Source organism: Scyliorhinus torazame, chromosome 19 (assembly GCF_047496885.1).
Source record: "Scyliorhinus torazame isolate Kashiwa2021f chromosome 19, sScyTor2.1, whole genome shotgun sequence".
NCBI classification, from domain to species: Eukaryota; Metazoa; Chordata; class Chondrichthyes; order Carcharhiniformes; family Scyliorhinidae; genus Scyliorhinus; species Scyliorhinus torazame.
The window spans coordinates 3,763,178-3,785,522 of NC_092725.1; the positions used below are offsets into that span (position 1 = coordinate 3,763,178).

The 22,345-nt window shown below is 56.4% G+C and overlaps 1 protein-coding gene across 1 annotated transcript in view; it reads left to right on the plus strand.

The window, feature by feature from the left end:
* The window catches only part of LOC140395983 (septin-4-like), a 55,726-nt gene that overhangs the window by 14,899 nt on the left and 18,482 nt on the right, over positions 1-22,345 (plus strand). The window contains exons 2-5 of the mRNA XM_072484014.1: positions 702-798; positions 4,112-4,198; positions 7,426-7,549; positions 16,602-16,736. Coding sequence (XP_072340115.1) covers positions 702-798; positions 4,112-4,198; positions 7,426-7,549; positions 16,602-16,736 — 443 coding nt within the window. The remainder of the gene's footprint in view (positions 1-701; positions 799-4,111; positions 4,199-7,425; positions 7,550-16,601; positions 16,737-22,345) is intronic.

The following is a 22,345-nucleotide window of genomic DNA, read 5'->3' on the forward strand; positions in this document are numbered from 1 at the left end:
CCCTCCGACTGTGTACCCTCCAACTGTCCCTCACATTCTGACTGTGCACCCTCTAACTGTCCCTCACATTCTGACTGTGCACCCTCTAACTGTCCTTCACCCTCCAACTGTGCACCCTCTAACTGTCCCTCACCCTCCGACTGTGCACCCTCTAACTGTCCCTCACCCTCCGACTGTGCACCTCTAACTGTCCTTCACCCTCCGACTGTGCACCCTCTAACTATCCCTCACCCTCCGACTGTGCACCCTCTAACTGTCCCTCACCCTCCGACTGTGCACCCTCCAACTGTCCTTCACCCTCCGACTGTGCAGCCTCTAACTGTCCCTCACCCTCCGACTTTGCAGCCTCTAACTGTCCCTCACCCTCCGACTGTGAACCCTCTAACTGTCCCTCACCCTCCGACTGTGCAGCCTCTAACTGTCCCTCACCCTCCGACTGTGCACCCTCCAACTGTCCTTCACCCTCCGACTGTGCAGCCTCTAACTGTTCCTCACCCTCCGACTGTGAACCCTCTAACTGTCCCTCACCCTCCGACTGTGCAGCCTCTAACTGTCCCTCACCCTCCGACTGTGCACCCTCCAACTGTCCTTCACCCTCCGACTGTGCGCCCTCTAACTGTCCCTCACACACCGACTGTGCGCCCTCGACCTGATCCTCATTCTCCGAGTCTGTGCGCTCTAACCGCTGCTCTCTCCTTCAGGATCGGGACAAGGAATATGTCGGGTTTGCCACGCTGCCGAACCAGGTCCACCGCAAGTCGGTTAAGAAAGGTTTCGACTTCACACTGATGGTGGCAGGTGAGCTCTGCGCCAACCCCCTCCGCCCTCCCATTCCCCCTCACTACCCTCCACCCTTCCCGCCCAGCCATTCCACACTCTTCCCCCTCCTCAACGCCCGATCCGCTTACCAGATTCCTCATCCGGTTATCTGGAACATTTCAGCCAGTATACCCCAAGCGCCTGCCAATCGCAGCCCCTCCTCCAACACCCCGAGGAGGGGCGCCGACGGGATTGTGCCAATATCGGGCACGTAAATTCCAGAGGCCCGATCTGGTGCTCTTAATAATAATAATCGCTTATTGTCCCGAGTCGGCTTCAATGAAGTTACTGTGAAAAGCCCCTAGTCGCCACATTCCGGCGCCTGTTCGGGGAGGCTGGTACGGGAATTGAACCGTGCTGCTGGTATTGTTCTGCATTACAAGCCAGCTGTTTAGCCCAGTGTGCTAAACCAGCAATGGCGCCCTGCAACCTCCATTGATGGTCACGGAACAACCCATCTGGCTTGCTGATGGGATCGGGAAATCTGCCCGTCTTTGTCCGCTCCGACCTACATGTGACTCCAGATCACGGCCATGGGGGTGAACCCCTTAACTGTCCCCCGCATTGCCCCTCTGTAAGGGTCCGAGCGAGAGGCGGTCAGGGATGAGCGGCGAAGCCCCGCCCCCACGACCCTTGGACGGTCAAAGGTGAGACCGAGAGGCGTAGCGACTCACAATGGACAATGTTCCTCCTCTCTGTCTGGCCCTCCTTCGCCACACTCACTCTCTCCACCCCTCGCCTGCAGGCGGTGGGTGTTCCCCGTGAGTCCGCCGCCCCTCGTCCCTCTGGGTGGGAGAGGTGGCGGGTTTGGAAGGTGCTGTCGAAGGAGCCTCGGCGAGCGGCTGTTGTGCATCTTGTAGACGGTACACACGGCTGCCGCGGTGCGTCGGTGGGGGGGGGGGGGGGCGCGGATGTGGAAGGTGGGGGTTAGCGTGTCGATCGAGCGGGAGCTGCTTTGTCCCGGACGGTGTTGAGCTTCCCCAATGTTGTTGGGAGCCGCACCCATCCAGGCAACTGGAGAGGGTCCCATCACACTCCTGACTTGTGTCCTTGTAGATGGTGGACAGGCTTTGGAGGGGTCAGGAGGTGAGTTTCTCTCCGCAGGATTCCCAGCCTCTGACCTGCTCTGGGAGCCACAGATATGACCGGAAGAATAAAAGGAAGAGGAACAGGAGGAGGCCTTTCAGCCCCTCGAGCCTGATCCACCATTTAATAAGATTCTAACACTCAGGCCACTCTCCTGCGTTCTTTCCGTAACGCACTAGACTGGAGGGCTGGGTCCTATTCCGTTTCTGGTCAATGGTAGTCCAACCTCCGAGTTTGACATTGCACAAATTCACCACAACATGGATACCTCTGTCTCTCTCGCTCACTCTCTCCTTCTGTCTCTCTCTCTCTGCCTTTCTCACTGCCACTCTCTCTCCATCTCTGACCCTCTGCCTCTCTCTCTCTTTCTGTTTCCTGTCTCTTTCTCGCTGCCATTCTTTGAGTGCGTGTGCCTCTCTCTGTCTCACTGTCACTTCCTCTATCTGTTTTTCTTTCTCTCTCTCGCCCTCTCTCCTCTTTCTATCATTCTTTGAGTGTGTGTGTCCGTAGCCCAAGCAATCACTCACGAGACGAGATGAGAAGGAGTCGAACGATGGCTTTATTACGCCGACTTGTTCCCCAGCAGCTCGGTTACAGAATGCGGCTGCTGGGAGAACCCGGGCTCTTATACTCCGCCTTACTGGGTGGACCCAGCAGGCGGCTGATCCAATTGGGACCCAGTGTCTATCCACCAATAGCCTCTCGGCATCACAGGGTACCTTAATAGCCCTAATACATATCACCACAGTGTCTCTCTCTGTCTCACTGTCGCTTCCTCTATCTGTTTTTTTCTCTCTCTCTCTCTTTCTCCCTCTCAGAGAGACAGGGGCTTCTGTTACCGTGGCGAGGCGGGAGGAGGTGGGACTGTTTTGGACTCGGAGGAGGTTAATGGGGAGATTTAACAGCCCAGTTCCAACAGCCATGGAGGGTGTCTCAGGCGGAGTGCCAGTTTCTGGAGGCGCGGAGCGAGAGCGGGCAGGGATTGAGGAGGATCGGTTAAACAATCGAGCGCGCAGGTGAGAGGAGGAGAATTATTTGTTGACGCAGCGAGATGTGTTCGGAAAGGGCGGTGGAAGCGGATCGAATAGGAATGCTGACGAGGGAGAACTGGATAATGTTGCTCGTTTTAGCCTTAGTTTACTTATTCTTATTCTGTCACCTTTGCTCTTGAGTCGCCAGGTATCTTTCTGATACCGCCACGTGGTTCAAGTCCGAGTAATGATTAATAATGCAACACACCACTTAGTAAGAGTTAAATCAACGCACATTTATTATATACAGCAATTAATACTTATACATTAATCCTACTTCTAGACTACTACCTACCACTAAAGGCCAATACTTAACTTTGGAAATGACCCACCAGGTCAGGGAAACGAATGGTCTTTCGAATGGGTTCTGAGCCTGCGGGATTCAAACGCTGGTACAAGTCGATAGTCAGGAGCGCCTATCTGGTAGCGATCGCTGGAGTAAAACATACGGTTTCTTGTCGAAGGGTCTCGAAGGTTGCGAGCAGGAAGAGAAGGGCCGATTTGACCTTGGACTCTATTCTTATAGTCCCCAGGGGCTTCCCGCCTCCAGGGGCGGACCTTGTACCTGGTTCCAAGTGATTGGACTTGGTCCCAATCACTTGGTTCGATATTCTCCAATGCTGGAGCGATTCCTTGATCGGGGGGTGGTCGTTTACCTTTCTTTGTGTCAGCTCCTGCTGGCGCCGAAAAGTCTGGGTTGGCTTTGTGTTTCTAATTTGTAGCATCTTGTTCCCGGGGATTTCTACTTACTATGCAGATGGCTGGGGTGTTGTGATGTTGATGGCTGCAGGTATCGATTCAGTCTGGCTTCCCCAGAGCCGAATACACTGTTTTACCTGCAGCTGCCTGTTTGAGTCCTGTTGGCTGATTTTCCCATCAGCCTCTTCCGTTCGCCATTTTAAATCGGGGTTTCGCCATTCTAATCGGGAGTCAGCCATTTTACATGGCTACATTGAACACTAACGGGGGGAATTGGCAGAGCGATGTGCAAAGACCAGGGGCGAGCGGGGGTGGGGGGGGGGGGTTAATGAGCTTGTGCTCTCCCAGGGGCAGACAGGGGGCCGCATGGTCACACAGGGAAGGTTCAAGAGCGTGGAGGAGTCTTTCTCACCTCTCCTTTGGTGGAGGGACAGTCGGGCGCCTATGACTGATCGGGACTCCGCTTCCTTCCCCAGGCGAGTCGGGATTGGGAAAGTCGACCCTCGTCAACAGCCTCTTCCTGACGGACCTCTACAAGGAACGCATCATCCCGGACGCTGGCGGTAAGGAATGTGCAGGGGAGCGACCCGGACACGCTATCGTTCCACTTTGAACAACAGGAATTCGAAGCCATTGTGAATTAACGTCTGGCCCCAGGAGACAGGACAGAGAGAGGCAAAGAGGGAGAGAGAGAGAGACAGACAGAGAGAAGGACAGAGACAGGGAAAGAGAGAGAGAGACAGAGACACAGGGACAGAGAGACAGAGATAGAGAGAGAAAGAAAGAGGGAAAAAGGAAGACACAAAAAGACAGACAGAGTGAGACAAAAATAGAGAGACAGACAGAGAGAAGGAGTGCCAATGCAGAGGGAGCTTTACTCTGTATCTAACCCGTGCTGTACCTGTCCTGGGAGTGTTTGATGGGGACAGTGTAGAGGGAGCTTTACTCTGTATCTAACCCCGTGCTGTACCTGTCCTGGGAGTGTTTGATGGGGACAGTGTAAAGGGAGCTTTACTCTGTATCTAACCCCGTGCTGTACCTGTCCTGGGAGTGTTTGATGGGGACGGTGTAGAGGGAGCTTTACTCTGTATCTAACCCCGTGCTGTACCTGTCCTGGGAGTGTTTGATGGGGACAGTGTAGAGGGAGCTTTACTCTGTATCTAACCCCGTGCTGTACCTGTCCTGGGAGTGTTTGATGGGGACAGTGTAAAGGGAGCTTTACTCTGTATCTAACCCCGTGCTGTACCTGTCCTGGGAGTGTTTGATGGGGACGGTGTAGAGGGAGCTTTACTCTGTATCTAACCCCGTGCTGTACCTGTCCTGGGAGTGTTTGATGGGGACAGTGTAGAGGGAGCTTTACTCTGTATCTAACCCGTGCTGTACCTGTCCTGGGAGTGTTTGATGGGGACAGTGTAGAGGGAGCTTTACTCTGTATCTAACCCCGTGCTGTACCTGTCCTGGGAGTGTTTGATGGGGACAGTGTAAAGGGAGCTTTACTCTGTATCTAACCCGTGCTGTACCTGCCCTGGGAGTGTTTGATGGGGACAGTGTAGAGGGAGCTTTACTCTTTATCTATCCCCGTGCTGTACCTGTCCTGGGAGTGTTTGGTGGGGACAGTGTAGAGGGAGCTTTACTCTGTATCTAACCCCGTGCTGTACCTGTCCTGGGAGTGTTTGATGGGGACAGTGTAGAGGGAGCTTTACTCTTTATCTATCCCCGTGCTGTACCTGTCCTGGGAGTGTTTGGTGGGGACAGTGTAGAGGGAGCTTTACTCTGTATCTAACCCATGCTGTACCTGTCCTGGGAGTGTTTGATGGGGACAGTGTAGAGGGAGCTTTACTCTGTATCTAACCCCGTGCTGTACCTGTCCTGGGAGTGTTTGGTGGGGACAGTGTAGAGGGAGTTTTACTCTGTATCTAACCCGTGCTGTACCTGTCCTGGGAGTGTTTGATGGGACAGTGTAGAGGGAGCTTTACTTTGTATCTAACCCTGTGCTGTACCTGTCCTGGGAGTGTTTGATGGGGACAGTGTAGAGGGAGCTTTACTCCGTATCTAACCCCGTGCTGTACCTGTCCTGGGAGTGTTTGATGGGGACAGTGTAGAGGGAGCTTTACTCTGTATCTATCCCTGTGCTGTACCTGTCCTGGGAGTGTTTGATGGGGACAGTGTAGAGGGAGCTTTACTCTGTATCTAACGCCGTGCTGTACCTGTCCAGGGAGTGTTTGATGGGGACAGTGTGGAGGGAGCTTTACTCTGTATCTAACCCCGTGCTGTGCCTGTCCTGGGAGTGTTTGATGGGGACAGTGTAGAGGGAGTTTTACTCTGTATCTATCCCTGTGCTGTACCTGACCTGGGAGTGTTTGATGGGGACAGTGTAGAGGGAGCTTTACTCTGTATCTAACCCCGTGCTGTACCTGTCCTGGGAGTGTTTGATGGGGACAGTGTAGAGGGAGCTTTACTCTGTATCTAACCCCGTGCTGTGCCTGTCCTGGGAGTATTTGATGGGGACAGTGTTGAGGGAGCTTTACTCTGTATCTAACCCCGTGCTGTACCTGTCCTGGGAGTGTTTGAAGGGACAGTGTTGATGGAGCTTTACTCTGTATCTAACCCCATGCTGTACCTGTCCTGGGAGTGTTTGATGGGGACAGTGTAGAGGGAGCTTTACTCTGTATGTAACCCCGTGCTGTACCTGTCCTGGGAATGTTTGATGGGGACTGTGTAGAGGGAGCTTTACTCTGTATCTAACCCTATGCTCTACCAGTCCTGGGCGTGTTTGATGGCGTCAGTGTAGAGGGAGCTTTACTCTATATCTAACCCCGTGCGGTACATGTCCTGGGAGTGTTTGATGGGGGACAGTGTAGATGGAGCTTTACTCTGTATCTAACCCCGTGCTGTACCTGTCCTGGGAATGTGTGATGGAGACAGTGCAGAGGGAGCTTTACTCTGTATCTAACCCTGTGCTGTACCTGTCCTGGGAGTGTTTGATGGCGACAGTGTAGAGGGAGCTTTACTCTGTATCTAACCCCGTGCTGTACCTGTCCTGGGAGTGTTTGACGGGGACAGTGTAGAGGGTGCTTTACTCTGTATCTAACCCCGTGCTGTACCTGTTCTGGGAGTGTTTGATGGGGAAAGTGTAGAGGGAGCTTTACTCTGTATCTAACCCCGTGCTGTACCTGTCCTGGGAGTGTTTGATGGGGACAGTGTAGAGGGAGCTTTACTCTGTATCTTACCCCGTGCTGTACCCGTCCTGGGAGTGTTTGATGGGGACAGTGTAGAAGGAGCTTTACTCTGTATCTAACCCTGTGCTGTACCTGTCCTGGGAGTGTTTGACGGGGACAGTGTAGAGGGAACTTTACTCTGTATCTAACCCCGTGCTGTACCTGTCCTGGGAGTGTTTGATGGGGACAGTGTAGAAGGAGCTTTACTCTGTATCTAACCCCGTGCTGTACCTGTCCTGGGAGTGTTTGATGGGGACAGTGTAGAGGGAGCTTTACTCTGTATCTAACCCCATGCTGTACCTGTCCTGGGAGTGTTTGATGGGGACAGTGTAGAAGGAGCTTTACTCTGTATCTAACCCCATGCTGTACCTGTCCTGGGAGTGTTTGATGGGGGACAGTGTAGAAGGAGCTTTACTCTGTTTCTAACCCCGTGCTGTACCGGTCCTGGGAGTGTTTGACGGGGACAGTGTAGACGGAGCTTTACTCTGTTCCTTTAGTCGTCAGGTAAAGGAAAAGCATTTGATGTGAAACCTTGTTCTGTGTTAGTGCAAATCACTACCTTTAATCCATAGAGCGCATCACAAAGACACTGGCAATCACGAAGCACGCAGTGGACATCGAGGAGAGAGGGGTCAGAGTCAAACTGACCATTGTGGACACTCCAGGGTTTGGGGATGCGGTGGATAATTCTGACTGGTAAGTAAGACCCTCTGACAGTGCAGCACTCCCTCAGTACTGACCCTCTCACAGTGCGGCACTCCCTCAGTACTGACCCTCTGACAGTGCAGCACTCCCTCAGTACTGACCCTCCGACAGTGCGGCACTCCCTCAGTACTGACCCTCTGACAGGGCGGCACTCCCTCAGTACTGACCCTCTGACAGTGCAGCACTCCCTCAGTACTGACCCTCTCACAGTGCGGCACTCCCTCAGTACTGACCCTCTGACAGTGCAGCACTCCCTCAGTACTGACCCTCCGACAGTGCGGCACTCCCTCAGTACTGACCCTCTGACAGTGCAGCACTCCCTCAGTACTGACCCTCTGACAGTGTGGCACTCCCTCAGTACTGACCCTCCGACAGTGCGGCGCTCCCTCAGTACTGACCCTCTGACAGTGCGGCACTCCCCCAGTACTGACCCTCTGACAGTGCGGCACTCCCTCAGTACTGACCCTCTGACAGTGCGGCACTCCCTCAGTACTGACCCTCTGACAGTGCGGCACTCCCTCAGTACTGACCCTCTGACAGTGCGGTACTCCCTCAGCACTGACCCTCTGACAGTGCGGCACTCCCTCAGTACTGACCCTCTGACAGTGCGGCACTCCCTCAGTACTGACCCTCTGACAGTGCAGCACTCCCTCAGTACTGACCCTCCGACAGTGCGGCGCTCCCTCAGTACTGACCCTCTGACAGTGCGGCACTCCCTCAGTACTGACCCTCTGACAGTGCAGCACTCCCTCAGTACTGACCCTCTGACAGTGCGGCACTCCCTCAGTACTGACCCTCTGACAGTGCGGCACTCCCTCAGTACTGACCCTCTGACAGTGCGGCACTCCCTCAGTACTGACCCTCTGACAGTGCGGCACTCCCTCAGTACTGACCCTCTGACAGTGCGGCGCTCCCTCAGTACTGACCCTCTGACAGTGCGGCACTCCCTCAGTACTGACCCTCTGACAGTGCGGCACTCCCTCAGTACTGACCCTCTGACAGTGCGGCACTCCCTCAGTACTGACCCTCTGACAGTGCGGCACTCCCTCAGTACTGACCCTCTGACAGTGCGGCACTCCCTCAGTACTGACCCTCCGACAGTGCGGCACTCCCTCAGTACTGACCCTCTGACAGGGCAGCGCTCCCTCAGTACTGACCCTCTGACAGGGCGGCACTCCCTCAGTACTGACCCTCTGACAGTGCGGTACTCCCTCAGTACTGACCCTCTGACAGTGCGGTACTCCCTCAGTACTGACACTCTGACAGGGCGGCACTCCCTCAGTACTGACCCTCTGACAGTGCGGCACTCCCTCAGTACTGACCCTCTGACAGTGCAGCGCTCCCTCAGTACTGACCCTCTGACAGTGCAGCGCTCCCTCAGTACTGACTCTCTGACAGTGCGGCACTCCCTCAGTACTGACCCTCTGACAGTGCGGCGCTCCCTCAGTACTGACCCTCTGACAGTGCGGCGCTCCCTCAGTACTGACCCTCTGACAGTGCAGCACTCCCTCAGTACTGACCCTCTGACAGTGCGGCGCTCCCTCAGTACTGACCCTCTGACAGTGCAGCACTCCCTCAGTACTGACCCTCTGACAGTGCGGCACTCCCTCAGTACTGACCCTCTGACAGTGCGGCGCTCCCTCAGTACGGACCCTCCGCCAGTGCGGCACTCCCTCAGTACTGACCCTCTGACAGTGCGGCACTCCCTCAGTACTGACCCTCTGACAGTGCAGCGCTCCCTCAGTACTGACTCTCTGACAGTGCGGCACTCCCTCAGTACTGACCCTCTGACAGTGCGGCGCTCCCTCAGTACTGACCCTCTGACAGTGCGGCGCTCCCTCAGTACTGACCCTCTGACAGTGCAGCACTCCCTCAGTACTGACCCTCTGACAGTGCGGCGCTCCCTCAGTACTGACCCTCTGACAGTGCAGCACTCCCTCAGTACTGTCCCTCTGACAGTGCGGCACTCCCTCAGTACTGACCCTCTGACAGTGCGGCACTCAATCAGTACTGACCCTCTGACAGTACAGCACTCCCTCAGGACTGACCCTCTGACAGTACAGCACTCCCTCAGTACTGACCCTCTGACAGTGCGGCACTCCCTCAGTACTGACCCTCTGACAGTGCGGCACTCCCTCAGTACTGACCCTCTGACAGTGCGGCACTCCCTCAGTACTGACCCTCTGACAGTGCGGCACTCCCTCAGTACTGACCCTCTGACAGTGCGGCACTCCCTCAGTACTGACCCTCTGACAGTGCGGCACTCCCTCAGTACTGACCCCCTGACAGTGCAGCACTCCCTCAGTACTGACCCTCTGACAGTGCGGCGCTCCCTCAGTACTGACCCTCTGACAGTGCGGCACTCACTCAGTACTGACCCTCTGACAGTGCGGCACTCCCTCAGTACTGACCCTCTGACAGTGCGGCACTCCCTCAGTACTGACCCTCTGACAGTGCGGCACTCCCTCAGTACTGACCCTCTGACAATGCAGCACTCCCTCAGTACTGACCCTCTGACAGTGCGGCACTCCCTCAGTACTGACCCTCTGACAGTGCAGCACTCCCTCAGTCCTGACCCTCTGACAGTGCAGCACACCCTCAGTCCTGACCCTCTGACAGTGCGGCACTCCCTCAGTCCTGACCCTCTGACAGTGCGGCGCTCCCTCAGTACTGACCCTCTGACAGTGCAGCACTCCCTCAGTCCTGACCCTCTGGCAGTGCGGCGCTCCCTCAGTCCTGACCCTCTGACAGTGCAGCACTCCCTCAGTCCTGACCCTCTGACAGTGCGGCATTCCCTCAGTCCTGACCCTCTGACAGTGCGGCACTCCCTCAGTCCTGACCCTCTGACAGTGCAGCACTCCCTCAGTCCTGACCCTCTGGCAGTGCGGCGCTCCCTCAGTCCTGACCCTCTGACAGTGCAGCACTCCCTCAGTACTGACCCTCTGACAGTGCGGCACTCCCTCAGTCCTGACCCTCTGACAGTGCGGCACTCCCTCAGTCCTGACCCTCTGACAGTGCGGCACTCCCTCACTCCTGACCCTCTGACAGTGCGGCACTCCCTCAGTCCTGACCCTCTGACAGTGCGGCGCTCCCTCAGTACTGACCCTCTGATAGTGCAGCACTCCCTCAGTCCTGACCCTCTGACAGTGCGGCACTCCCTCAGTCCAGACCCTCTGACAGTGCGGCACTCCCACAGTCCTGACCCTCTGACAGTGCGGCACTCCCTCAGTACTGACCCTCTGACAGTGCGGCACTCCCTCAGTCCTGACCCTCTGACAGTGCGGCACTCCCTCAGTCCTGACCCTCTGACAGTGCGGCACTCCCTCAGTACTGACCCTCTGACAGTGCGGCACTCCCTCAGCACTGACCCTCTGACAGTGCAGCACTCCCTCAGTACTGACCCTCTGACAGTGCGGCACTTCCTCAGTACTGACCCTCTCACAGTGCGGCGCTCCCTCAGTACTGACCCTCTGACAGTGCGGCACTCCCTCAGTACTGACCCTCTGACAGTGCGGCACTCCCTCAGTACTGACCCTCTGACAGTGCAGCACTCCCTCAGTACTGACCCTCTGACAGTGCGGCGCTCCCTCAGTACTGACCCTCTGACAGTGCGGCGCACCCTCAGTACTGACCCTCTGACAGTGCCGCACTCCCTCAGTACTGACCCTCTGACAGTGCGGCGCTCCCACAGTACTGACCCTCTGACAGTGCGGCACTCACTCAGTACTGACACTGACAGTGCGGCGCTCCCTCAGTACTGACCCTCTGACAGTGCGGCACTCCCTCAGTGCTGACCCTCTGACAGTGCGGCACTCACTCAGTACTGACACTGACAGTGCGGCACTCCCTCAGTACTGACCCTCTGACAGTGCGGCACTCCCTCAGTACTGACCCTCTGACAGTGCGGCGCTCCCTCAGTACTGACCCTCTGACAGTGCGGCACTCCCTCAGTACTGACCCTCCGACAGTGCGGCACTCCCTCAGTACTGACCCTCTGACAGTGCGGCACTCCCTCAGTACTGACCCTCTGACAGTGCGGCACTCCCTCAGTACTGACCCTCTGACAGTGCGGCACTCCCTCAGTACTGACCCTCCGACAGTGCGGCACTCCCTCAGTACTGACCCTCCGACAGTGCGGCACTCCCTCAGTACTGACCCTCTGACAGTGCGGCACTCCCTCAGTACTGACCCTCCGACAGTGTGGCACTCCCTCAGTACTGACCCTCCGACAGTGCGGCACTCCCTCAGTACAGACCCTCTGACAGTGCGGCGCTCCCTCAGTACTGACCCTCTGATAGGGCGGCGCTCCCTCAGTACTGACCCTCCGACAGTGCGGCACTCCCTCTGTACTGACCCTCTAACAGTGCAGCACTCCCTCAGTGCGGACCCTCTGACAGTGCGGCACTCCCTCAGTACTGACCCTCTGACAATGCAGCATTCCCTCAGCACTGACCCTCTGACACTGTGGCTCTCCCTCAGCACTGACCCTCTGACAATGCAGCACTCCCTCAGTACTGACCCTCTGACAATGCAGCACTCCCTCAGTACGGACCCTCTGACAGTGCGGCTCTCCCTCAGTACTGACCCTCTGACAGTGCGGCACTCCCTCAGTACTGACCCTCTGACAATGCAGCACTCCCTCAGTACTGACCCTCTGACAGTGCGGCGCTCCCTCAGTACTGACCCTCCGACAGTGCGGCAATCCCTCAGTACTGACCCTCTAACAGTGCAGCACTCCCTCAGTACGGACCCTCTGACAGTGCGGCACTCCCTCAGTACTGACCCTCTGACAGTGCAGCACTCCCTCAGTACTGACCCTCTGACAGTACAGCACTCCCTCAGGACTGACGCTCTGACAGTGCAGCACTCCCTCAGTACTGACCCTCTGACAGTGCAGCACTCCCTCAATACTGACCCTCTGACAGTACAGCACTCCCTCAGGACTGACGCTCTGACAGTGCAGCACTCCCTCAGTACTGACCCTCAGACAGTACAGCACTCCCTCAGTACGGACCCTCTGACAGTGCGGCACTCATTCAGTACTGACCCTCTGACAGTACAGCACTCCCTCAGGACTGACGCTCTGACAGTGCAGCACTCCCTCAGTACTGACCCTCTGACAGTGCGGCACTCCCTCAGTACTGACCCTCCGACAGTGCAGCACTCCCTCAGTACTGACCCTCTGACAGTGCAGCACTCCCTCAGTGCTGACCCTCTGACAGTGCGGCGCTCCCTCAGTACTGACCCTCTGACAGTGCTGCACTCCCTCAGTACTGACTCTCTGACAGTGCGGCACTCCCTCAGTACTGACCCTCTGACAATGCAGCACTCCCTCAGTACTGACCCTCTGACAGTGCGGCACTCCCTCAGTACTGACCCTCTGACAGTGCGGCACTCCCTCAGTACTGACCCTCTGTCAGTGCGGCGCTCCCTCAGTACTGACCCTCTGATAGGGAGGCGCTCCCTCAGTACTGAACCTCCGACAGTGCGGCACTCCCTCAGTACTGACCCTCTAACAGTGCAGCACTCCCTCAGTGCAGACCCTCTGACAGTGCGGCACTCCCTCAGTACTGACCCTCTGACAATGCAGCATTCCCTCAGCACTGACCCTCTGACACTGTGGCTCTCCCTCAGCACTGACCCTCTGACAATGCAGCACTCCCTCAGTACTGACCCTCTGACAATGCAGCACTCCCTCAGTACGGACCCTCTGACAGTGCGGCTCTCCCTCAGTACTGACCCTCTGACAGTGCAGCACTCCCTCAGTACTGACCCTCTGACAGGGCGGCGCTCCCTCAGTACTGACCCTCCGACAGTGCGGCAATCCCTCAGTACTGACCCTCTAACAGTGCAGCACTCCCTCAGTACGGACCCTCTGACAGTGCGGCACTCCCTCAGTACTGACCCTCTGACAGTGCAGCACTCCCTCAGTACTGACCCTCTGACAGTACAGCACTCCCTCAGGACTGACGCTCTGACAGTGCAGCACTCCCTCAGTACTGACCCTCTGACAGTGCAGCACTCCCTCAATACTGACCCTCTGACAGTGTGGCGCTCCCTCAGTACTGACCCTCTGACAGTGCGGCACTCCCTCAGTACTGACTCTCTGACAGTGCGGCACTCCCTCAGTACTGACCCTCTGACAGTGCGCCACTGCCTCAGTACTGACCCTCTGACAGTGCGGCACTCCCTCAGTACTGACCCTCTGACAGTGCGGCACTCCCTCAGTACTGACCCTCTGACAGTTCGCTGCATTACCCTCTAACAATCCCCATCAAATCCACTACCGCTGTCTGTCCATAGCCCTCCCCAAACTAGAGCGACCTCCCCAGATACAGGAGTGTGGGAGAGAGAGAGAGAGAGAGAGGGTTAGAGAGACCTCCCCAGATACAGGAGTGTGTGTGTGTGAGAGAGAGGGTTAGAGAGACCTCCCCAGATACAGGAGTGTGTGTGTGTGAGAGAGAGGGCTAGAGAGACCTCCCCAGATACAGGACTGTGTGAGAGAGAGAGAGAGAATTAGAGAGACCTTCCCAGACACAGGATTGTGTGAGTGAGAGAGAGGGCTAGAGAGACCTCCCCAGATACAGGAGTGTGTGTGTGAGAGAGAGAAAGGGTTAGAGAGATCTCCCCAGATAGAGGAGTTTGTGTGTGTGTGAGAGAGAGAGAGAGAGAGAGGGTTAGAGAGACCTCCCTAGATACAGGACTGTGTGAGAGAGAGAGAGAGAGAGAGAGAGAGTGAGTGTTAGAGAGACCTCCCCAGATACAGGAGTGTGTGTGAGAGAGAGAGAGAGAGAGGGTTAGAGAGACCTCACCAGATACAGGAGTGTGTGTGAGAGAGAGTGAGAGAGTTAGAGAGACCTCCCCAGATACAGGAGTGTGTGTGAGAGAGACAGAGGGTTAGAGAGACCTCCCCAGATACAGGAGTGTGTGAGAGAGAGAGAGAGAGAGGGTTAGAGAGACCTCCCCAGATACAGGAGTGTGTGTGAAAGAGAGAGAGAGAGAGAGTTAGAGAGACCTCCCCAGATACAGGAGTGTGTGTGAGAGAGAGAGAGAGGGTTAGAGAGACCTCCCCAGATACAGGAGTGTGTGTGTGAGAGAGAGAGAGAGAGAGAGACCTCCCCAGATACAGGAGTGTGTGTGAGAGAGACAGAGAGGGGGACAGAGTGACAGAGAGAGAGGGGGGGGGGGGGGGGGGGGAAGAGAGAGAGACAGAGACAGAGCGAGAGAGAGAGTTAGAGAGACCTCCCCAGATGCAGGAGTGTTTGTGAGAGAGAGAGAGTTAGAGAGACCTCCCCAGATGCAGGAGTGTGTGTGAGAGAGAGAGAGAGAGTTAGAGAGACCTCCCCAGATACAGGAGTGTGTGTGAGAGAGAGAGAGGGTTAGAGAGACCTCCCCAGATACAGGAGTGTGTGTGTGAGAGAGAGAGAGAGACAGTTAGAGAGACCTCCCCAGATACAGGAGTGTGTGTGAGAGAGAGAGAGAGAGAGAGAGGGTTAGAGAGACCTCCCCAGATACAGGAGTGTGTGTGTGAGAGAGAGAGAGAGACAGTTAGAGAGACCTCCCCAGATACAGGAGTGTGTGTGAGAGAGAGAGAGAGAGGGTTAGAGAGACCTCCCCAGATACAGGAGTGTGTGTGAGAGAGAGAGAGTGAGAGAGACCTCCCCAGATACAGGAGTGTGTGTGAGAGAGACAGAGAGGGTTAGAGAGACCTCCCCAGATACAGGAGTGTGTGTGAGAGAGAGAGAGGGTTAGAGAGACCTCCCCAGATACAGGAGTGTGTGTGAAAGAGAGAGAGAGAGAGAGAGAGTTATAGAGACCTCCCCAGATACAGGAGTGTGTGTGTGAGAGAGAGAGGGTTAGAGACACCTCCCCAGATACAGGAGTGTGTGTGAGAGAGAGAGAGAGAGACCTCCCCAGATACAGGAGTGTGTGTGAGAGAGACAGAGAGGGGGACAGAGTGACAGAGAGAGAGAGAAGGGAGGGGGGGGGGCGGGGGGGAGAGAGAGAGACAGAGACAGAGCGAGAGAGAGAGTTAGAGAGACCTCCCCAGATGCAGGAGTGTTTGTGAGAGAGAGAGAGTTAGAGAGACCTCCCCAGATGCAGGAGTGTGTGTGAGAGAGAGAGAGTTAGAGAGACCTCCCCAGATACAGGAGTGTGTATGAGAGAAAGAGAGAGAGAGGGTTAGAGAGACCTCCCCAGATACAGGAGTGTGTGTGAGAGAGAGAGAGAGAGAGTTAGAGAGACCTCCCCAGATACAGGAGTGTGTGAGAGAGAGAGAGAGAGAGAGAGATAGAGAGACCTCCCCAGATACAGGAGTGTGAGAGAGAGAGAGAGAGGGAGGGTTAGAGAGACCTCCCCAGATACAGGAGTGTGTGAGAGAGAGAGAGAGAGAGGGTTAGAGATACCTCCCCAGATACAGAGGTGTGTGTGTGAGAGAGACAGAGAGGGTTAGAGAGACCTCCCCAGATACAGGAGTGTGTGAGAGAGAGAGGGTTAGAGAGACCTCCCCAGATACAGGAGTGTGTGAGAGAGAGAGAGAGAGAGAGAGAGAGAGGGTTAGAGAGACCTCCCCAGATACAGGAGTGTTTGAGAGAGAGAGAGAGAGAGAGGGTTAGAGAGACCTCCCCAGATACAGGAGTGAGTGAGAGAGAGAGAGAGAGAGTTAGAGAGACCTCCCCAGATACAGGAGTGTGTGAGAGAGAGAGAGAGAGGGTTAGAGAGACCTCCCCAGATACAGGAGTGTGTGAGAGAGAGAGAGAGAGAGAGAGTTAGAGAGACCTCCCCAGATACAGGAGTGAGTGAGAGAGAGAGAGAGAGAGAGAGGGTTAGAGAGAGAGAGGGTTAGAGAGACCTCCCCAGATACAGGAGTGTGTGAGAGAGAGGGTTAGAGAGACCTCCCCAGATACAGGAGTGTGTGTGAGAGAGGGGTACAGAGTGACAGAGAGAGATGGGGGGGCGTGGGGGGAAGAGAGAGAGAGAGAGAGAGACAGAGCGAGAGAGAGAGAGGTCTTTGTGGTTCTAATCGCTGTCGCTCTCTTTACAGTTGGAAGCCGATCGTCACCTACATTGACGAGCAGTTCGAGCATTACTTCCACGACGAGAGTGGCTTGAACCGAAAGAACATCCAGGACAACCGCGTGCACTGTCTCCTGTACTTCCTATCCCCTCTGGGACACGGGTAAGTCGAGGAGAACCACGTGCACTGTCTCCTGTACTTCCTATCCCCTCTGGGACACGGGTAAGTAGAGGAGAACCGCGTGCACTGTCTCCTGTACATCCTGTCGCCCCTGGGACACGGGTAATTGGAGGATGATGCTCGATCAATGACCACTAAAGCGAGGTTGTAGTCCAACTGAAGGCTTTAATAAGCGAGATGTTTCCCCCAGCAGCTCAGGTACAGAATGAGGGCTGCTGGGGCGGCATGTGCTCTTATACCCCGCCTTGCAGGGCGGAGCTACCATACAGCTTGACTAATAGGAAGCGTACAATATCTACCAATGGTGTTCCAGCATTACCAGGTACCGTAATACCTCTACACAGACGACCACATTCACCCCCTGTTAAAAAAAAGAGTCCGGCGGGGGTGGTGGCCTGATATTACAACATGGTAACGTGGTAGAAATTATAGTTATGGAGGTACCGTAATACCTCCGTACAGCGTTTTGTAACTATTTACAGATTCACAATTAACTATACACTTTAAAATGAAGCAATCAGTCGATCGGGGGCACTGGTCGTCCTCTGTGATCGTTGGAGCTTCGGTGGTGACTCCGGTGGAGGCTCGGGCGTCTGTGACTCTGGGAGCGTGGCTTCGATCTCCGTGGCAGCTTCAACACCCCTAGACGGCGCTGGTGGGGAAAACGGTTGACCTGGGAAGGGGGCGCCTGCGGGGTGCGTCAGTGGGTGGGGGGGAACTAGATGGGGCCGGCGGAAGGACCGATCCTCCTGTAAGGTGCCCTGGTGGAGGGGAGGGTGGGACTGGTGACTGGGGTGTGAGTGGGTTTCCGGCGGGCGCCACTAAGGGAGACCGTATCTTGTCGGCGGTTGGGGTACGCCACGTACTGGGGGTTAGCGTGGAGAAGATGGACCCTCTCGACCAACCGACTTGTGCGCCCCCACGTGTTTTCGGAGCAGGATGGGTCCGGGAGCTGCCAGCCAGGTCGGGAGCGAGGTCCCAGAGGAGGACTTCCTGGGGAAGACAAGGAGACGTTCATGAGGTGTCTGGTTGGTGGTGGTACAAAGCAGTGACCGGATGGAGTGGAGGGCATCCGGGAGGACATCCTGCCAGCGAGAGACTGGGAGATTCCTGGATCGTAGGGCCAGTAGGACGGCCTTCCAGACCGTTCCGTTCTCCCTCTCTACCTGTCCGTTACCCCGCGGGTTGTAACTGGTCGTCCTGCTCGAGGCGATGCCCTTGCTGAGCAGGAATTGACGCAGTTCGTCGCTCATAAAGGAGGATCCACTATCACTGTGTATGTAAGCGGGGAACCCGAACAGTGCAAAGATGCTATGGAGGGCCTTGATGACGGTGGTTGTGGTCATGTCGGGGCAGGGGATGGCGAATGGGAACCGGGAGTACTCATCAAACACATTCAGGAAATACGTGTTGCGGTCGGTGGAGGGGAGGGGGCCTTTGAAGTCCATACTGAGGCGTTCAAAGGGACAGGAAGCCTTTATCAGGTGCGCTTTCTCTGGTTGTAGAAGTGCGGTTTGCACTCCGCGCAGATTTGGCAGTCCCTGGTGACTGTCCTGACCTCCTCGATGGAGTAGGGCAGGTTGCGGGTCTTGGTAAAATGGAAAACGCGAGTGACTCCTGGGTGGCAGAGGTCCTCGTGGAGGGCTCAGAGGCGGTCCACTTGTGCTGTGGCACATGTGCCGCGGGACAGGGCGTCAGGAGGCTCGTTTAGCTTCCCGGGACGGTACAAGATCTCGTAGTTATAGGTGGAGAGTTCGATCCTCCACCGCAAGATCTTATCGTTTTTTATCTTGCCCCGCTGTGCATTATCGAACATGAAAGCAACCGACCGTTGGTCAGTGAGGAGAGTGAATCTCCTGCCGGCCAGGTAATGCCTCCAATGCTGCACAGATTCTACTGGCCTGGGCCTCCTTTTCCACCGAGGAGTGGCGAATTTCGGAAGCATGGAGGGTTCGGGAGAAGAAGGCCACGGGTCTGCCCGCTTGGTTGAGGGTGGCCGCCAGAGCTACGTCGGACGCATCGCTCTCGACCTGGAAGGGGAGGGACTCGTCGATGCCGCGCATCGTGGCCTTTGCGATGTCCGCTTTGATGCGGCTGAAGGCCTGGCGGGCCTCTATCGACAGGGGAAGAACTGTGGATTGGATCAGGGGACGGGCCTTGTCCGCATAGTTGGGGACCCACTGGGCATAGTAACTGAAAATCCCTAGGCAGCGCTTCAGGGCCTTGGAGCAGTGAGGGAGGGGGAACCCCATAAGGGGGCGCATGCGTTCAGGGTCGGGGCCTATAACTCCATTTCGCACTACGTAGCCGAGGATGGCTAGACGGTCGGTGCTAAACACGCATTTATCCTTGTTGTATGTAAGGTTAAGGATCTTTGCGGTCTGAGGAATTTTCGGAGGTTGGTGTCGTGGTCCTGCTGGTCGTGGCCGCAGATGGTGACATTATCGAGATACGGGAACGTTGCCCGTAAACCGTACCGGTCAACCATTCGGTCCATCTCGCGCTGGAAGACCGAGACCCCGTTGGTGACGCCGAAGGGAACCCTTAAGAAGTGATAGAGCCGCCCGTCTGCCTCGAAGGCAGTGTACTGGCGGTCACTAGTGCGGATGGGTAGCTGGTGGTAGGCGGACTTGAGATCCACCGTGGAGAAGACCTTGTATTGCGCGATCCTGTTTACCAGGTCGGATATGCAGTGGAGAGGGTACGCGTCCAGCTGCGTAAACCTGTTGATGGTCTGACTGTAGTCGATGACTATTTTATGCTTCCCCCCGGTCTTTACCACCACTACTTGAGCTCTCCAGGGGCTGTTACTTGCTTCAATGACCCCTTCCCTCAGCAGCCTTTGGACCTCTGACCTAATAAAGATTCGGTCCTGGGCACTGTACGTCTGCTCCTGGTGGCGACGGGTTTGCAATCCGGGGTGAGGTTCGCAAACAGGGACGGCGGATCGACCTTGAGGGTCGCGAGGCCGCAGACAGTGAGGGGGGGGGGGGGGGGGGGGGGGTATAGGGCCGCCGAATTTGAAGGTTAGACTTTGGAGATTACACTGGAAGTCTAACCCTAGGAGTGTGGCCGCGCAGAGGTGGGGAAGGACGTAGAGCCGGTAATTTTTGAACTCCCTTCCCTGGACCGTGAGGTTTGCTACACAAAACCCCTTTATCTCCACTGAGTGGGAACCGGAGGCCAGGGAGATTTTTTGATTAACGGGGTGGACAAGGAGAGAACAGCCCCTTACTGTGTCGGGGTGTATGAAGCTCTCCGTGCTCCCAGAGTCGATTAAGCAGGACGTCTCGTGCCCGTTGATTAGTACTGTTGTTGTAGCCGTTGAGAGTGTTCGAGGCCGGGACTGGTCCAGGGTCACTGAGGCTAATCTCAGCAGTTGAGTGTTCTCTTCGGGCGGTGTGTGGTCAGCCGAGCTGGGGTCCTGGAAGTCCATCCAAGATGGCGGCTCCCATTGGTCGCAAATGGCTGGGGGTGCACAAAATGGCGGCCCCATCCATCGATGTGGCGTCCGCAGGACAAGATGGCGGTGCCCGGGGGCCGCACGTGGCCCTGGAGGAGGAAGATGGCGCCGCCCGCTGGCCGCACGGGGACCATGGAGAGGATTGTGGTGGCGGTCCGCATTCACCGCCGGAGACCGCGGCGACCGCAGGGGCCTGACATACCGCCACGAAGTGGCCCTTTTTACCGCATCCCTTGCAGGTGGATGCGCGGGCCGGGCAGCGCTGCCGGGGGTGCTTGGCCTGCCCGCAAAAGTAGCAGCGGGGCCCCACCCGGGGTTGCCAGGCCGCCTTGCAGCGCAGGCCTGTGGGGGGGATGGGGGATGCCTTGGGGTCCCGCTGCGGAGGGGTTCCACGCTGCCCAGGGGGCTGCCGCGCGGTCGGGAACGTAAGCGCGGGCGTTTCTGGAGGCCACATCCAGGGAGCCTGCAAGGGCCGGTGCCTCCTTGAGGCCTAGGGTGTCTTTTTCCAGCAATCGCTGGCGGATTTGGGAGGACAGCATACCTGCTACGAAAGCGTCCCGGATCAAGAGTTCTATGTGGTCGCTCGCCGAAACTTGCGGGCAGCTGCCGTTTCTCCCCAACACCAGGAGCGCACGGTAGAATTCTTCCAGGGATTCCCCAGGGATATGTCGCCTCATCGCCAGCAGATGTCGGGCGTAGACCTGGTTTACCGTCAAATATAATGTCCTTTTAGCAGCTCCATTGCTGCATCGAAGTCGTCCGCGTCCTCGATGAGGGTGTAAATTTCCGGGCTCACCCTCGAGTGCAGGACTTGCAATTTCTGCTCTCCTGTGGGTGTGTTTTCGGCCGTCCCGAGATATCCTTTAAAACACGCCAGCCAGTGCTTGAAGATTGCCGCTGAGTTCGCCGCGTGGGGGCTAAGTTGCAGACACTCCGGCTTGATTCGGAGCTCCATCCTTTTAAATCTAGCTTATTAAATTGATGCACGATCAAGGACCACTAAAGCGAGGTTGTCGTCCAACTGAAGGCTTTAATAAGCGAGATGTTTCCCCCAGCAGCTCAGGTACAGAATGAGGGCTGCTGGGGCGGCACGTGCTCTTATACCCCGCCTAGCAGGGCGGAGCTACCATACAGCTTGACCAATAGGAAACGTACAATATCTACCAATGGTGTTCCAGCATTACCAGGTACCGTAATACCTCTACACAGACTACCACAGAGGAGAACCGTGTGCACTGTCTCCTGTACTTCCTATCCCCTCTGGGACATGGGTAAGTAGAGATGGGAAAAGGGCCCCAGTTCTCCACCGGGTGATGTATTACCGACCCTCCCCAAACACTTTCAGGAGGGCCGGCAGTGGTGGTGGCAGATGAACCAACGCCCCACACAACTCTACCCCATAGACAGGCCCCTCATCCCAGCACCTTGGTCGAACCCGGGTCCTCTGCGCCGTGAGGCAGCAGTGCTAATCACTGAGCCACCGTGCTGCCCCCTGCCGTGGAGAATTGGACTAGAGCCTCTCAAATCCCATCATCCGGTCCCCTCGCGATACAGGACAACCCACATGTCAGCAGAGAAGGATCACTCGGTGACCCCGGGTAGGGAGGGAGTTCCTCATGAGGGGAGGTTTGAGTGGGCCGGAGCCTGTACATTGGAGGGAGTCCAGAGAAGGTTCACTCGGTTGACCCTGGGTAGGGAGGGAGTTCCTCATGAGGGGAGGTTTGAGTGGGCCGGGGCCTGTACATTGGAGGGAGTCCAGAGAAGGTTCACTCAGTTGACCCCGGGTAGGGAGGGAGTTCCTCATGAGGGGAGGTTTGAGTGGGCCGGGGCCTGTACATTGGAGGGAGTCCAGAGAAGGTTCACTCGGTGACCCCGGGTAGGGAGGGAGTTCCTCATGAGGGAGGTTTGAGTAGGCCGGGGCCTGTACATTGGAGGGAGTCCAGAGAAGGATCACTCGGTGACCCCGGGTAGGGAGGGGGTTCCTCATGAGGGGAGGTTTGAGTGGGCCGGAGCCTGTACATTGGGAGTTTAGCAGAATGAGAGGCGCCCTTATTGAGACCTATCGGATTCTCAGGGGGGCTTTGACAGGGTCGATGCTGAGAGGATGTTTCCTCCTGTGGGAGACTCG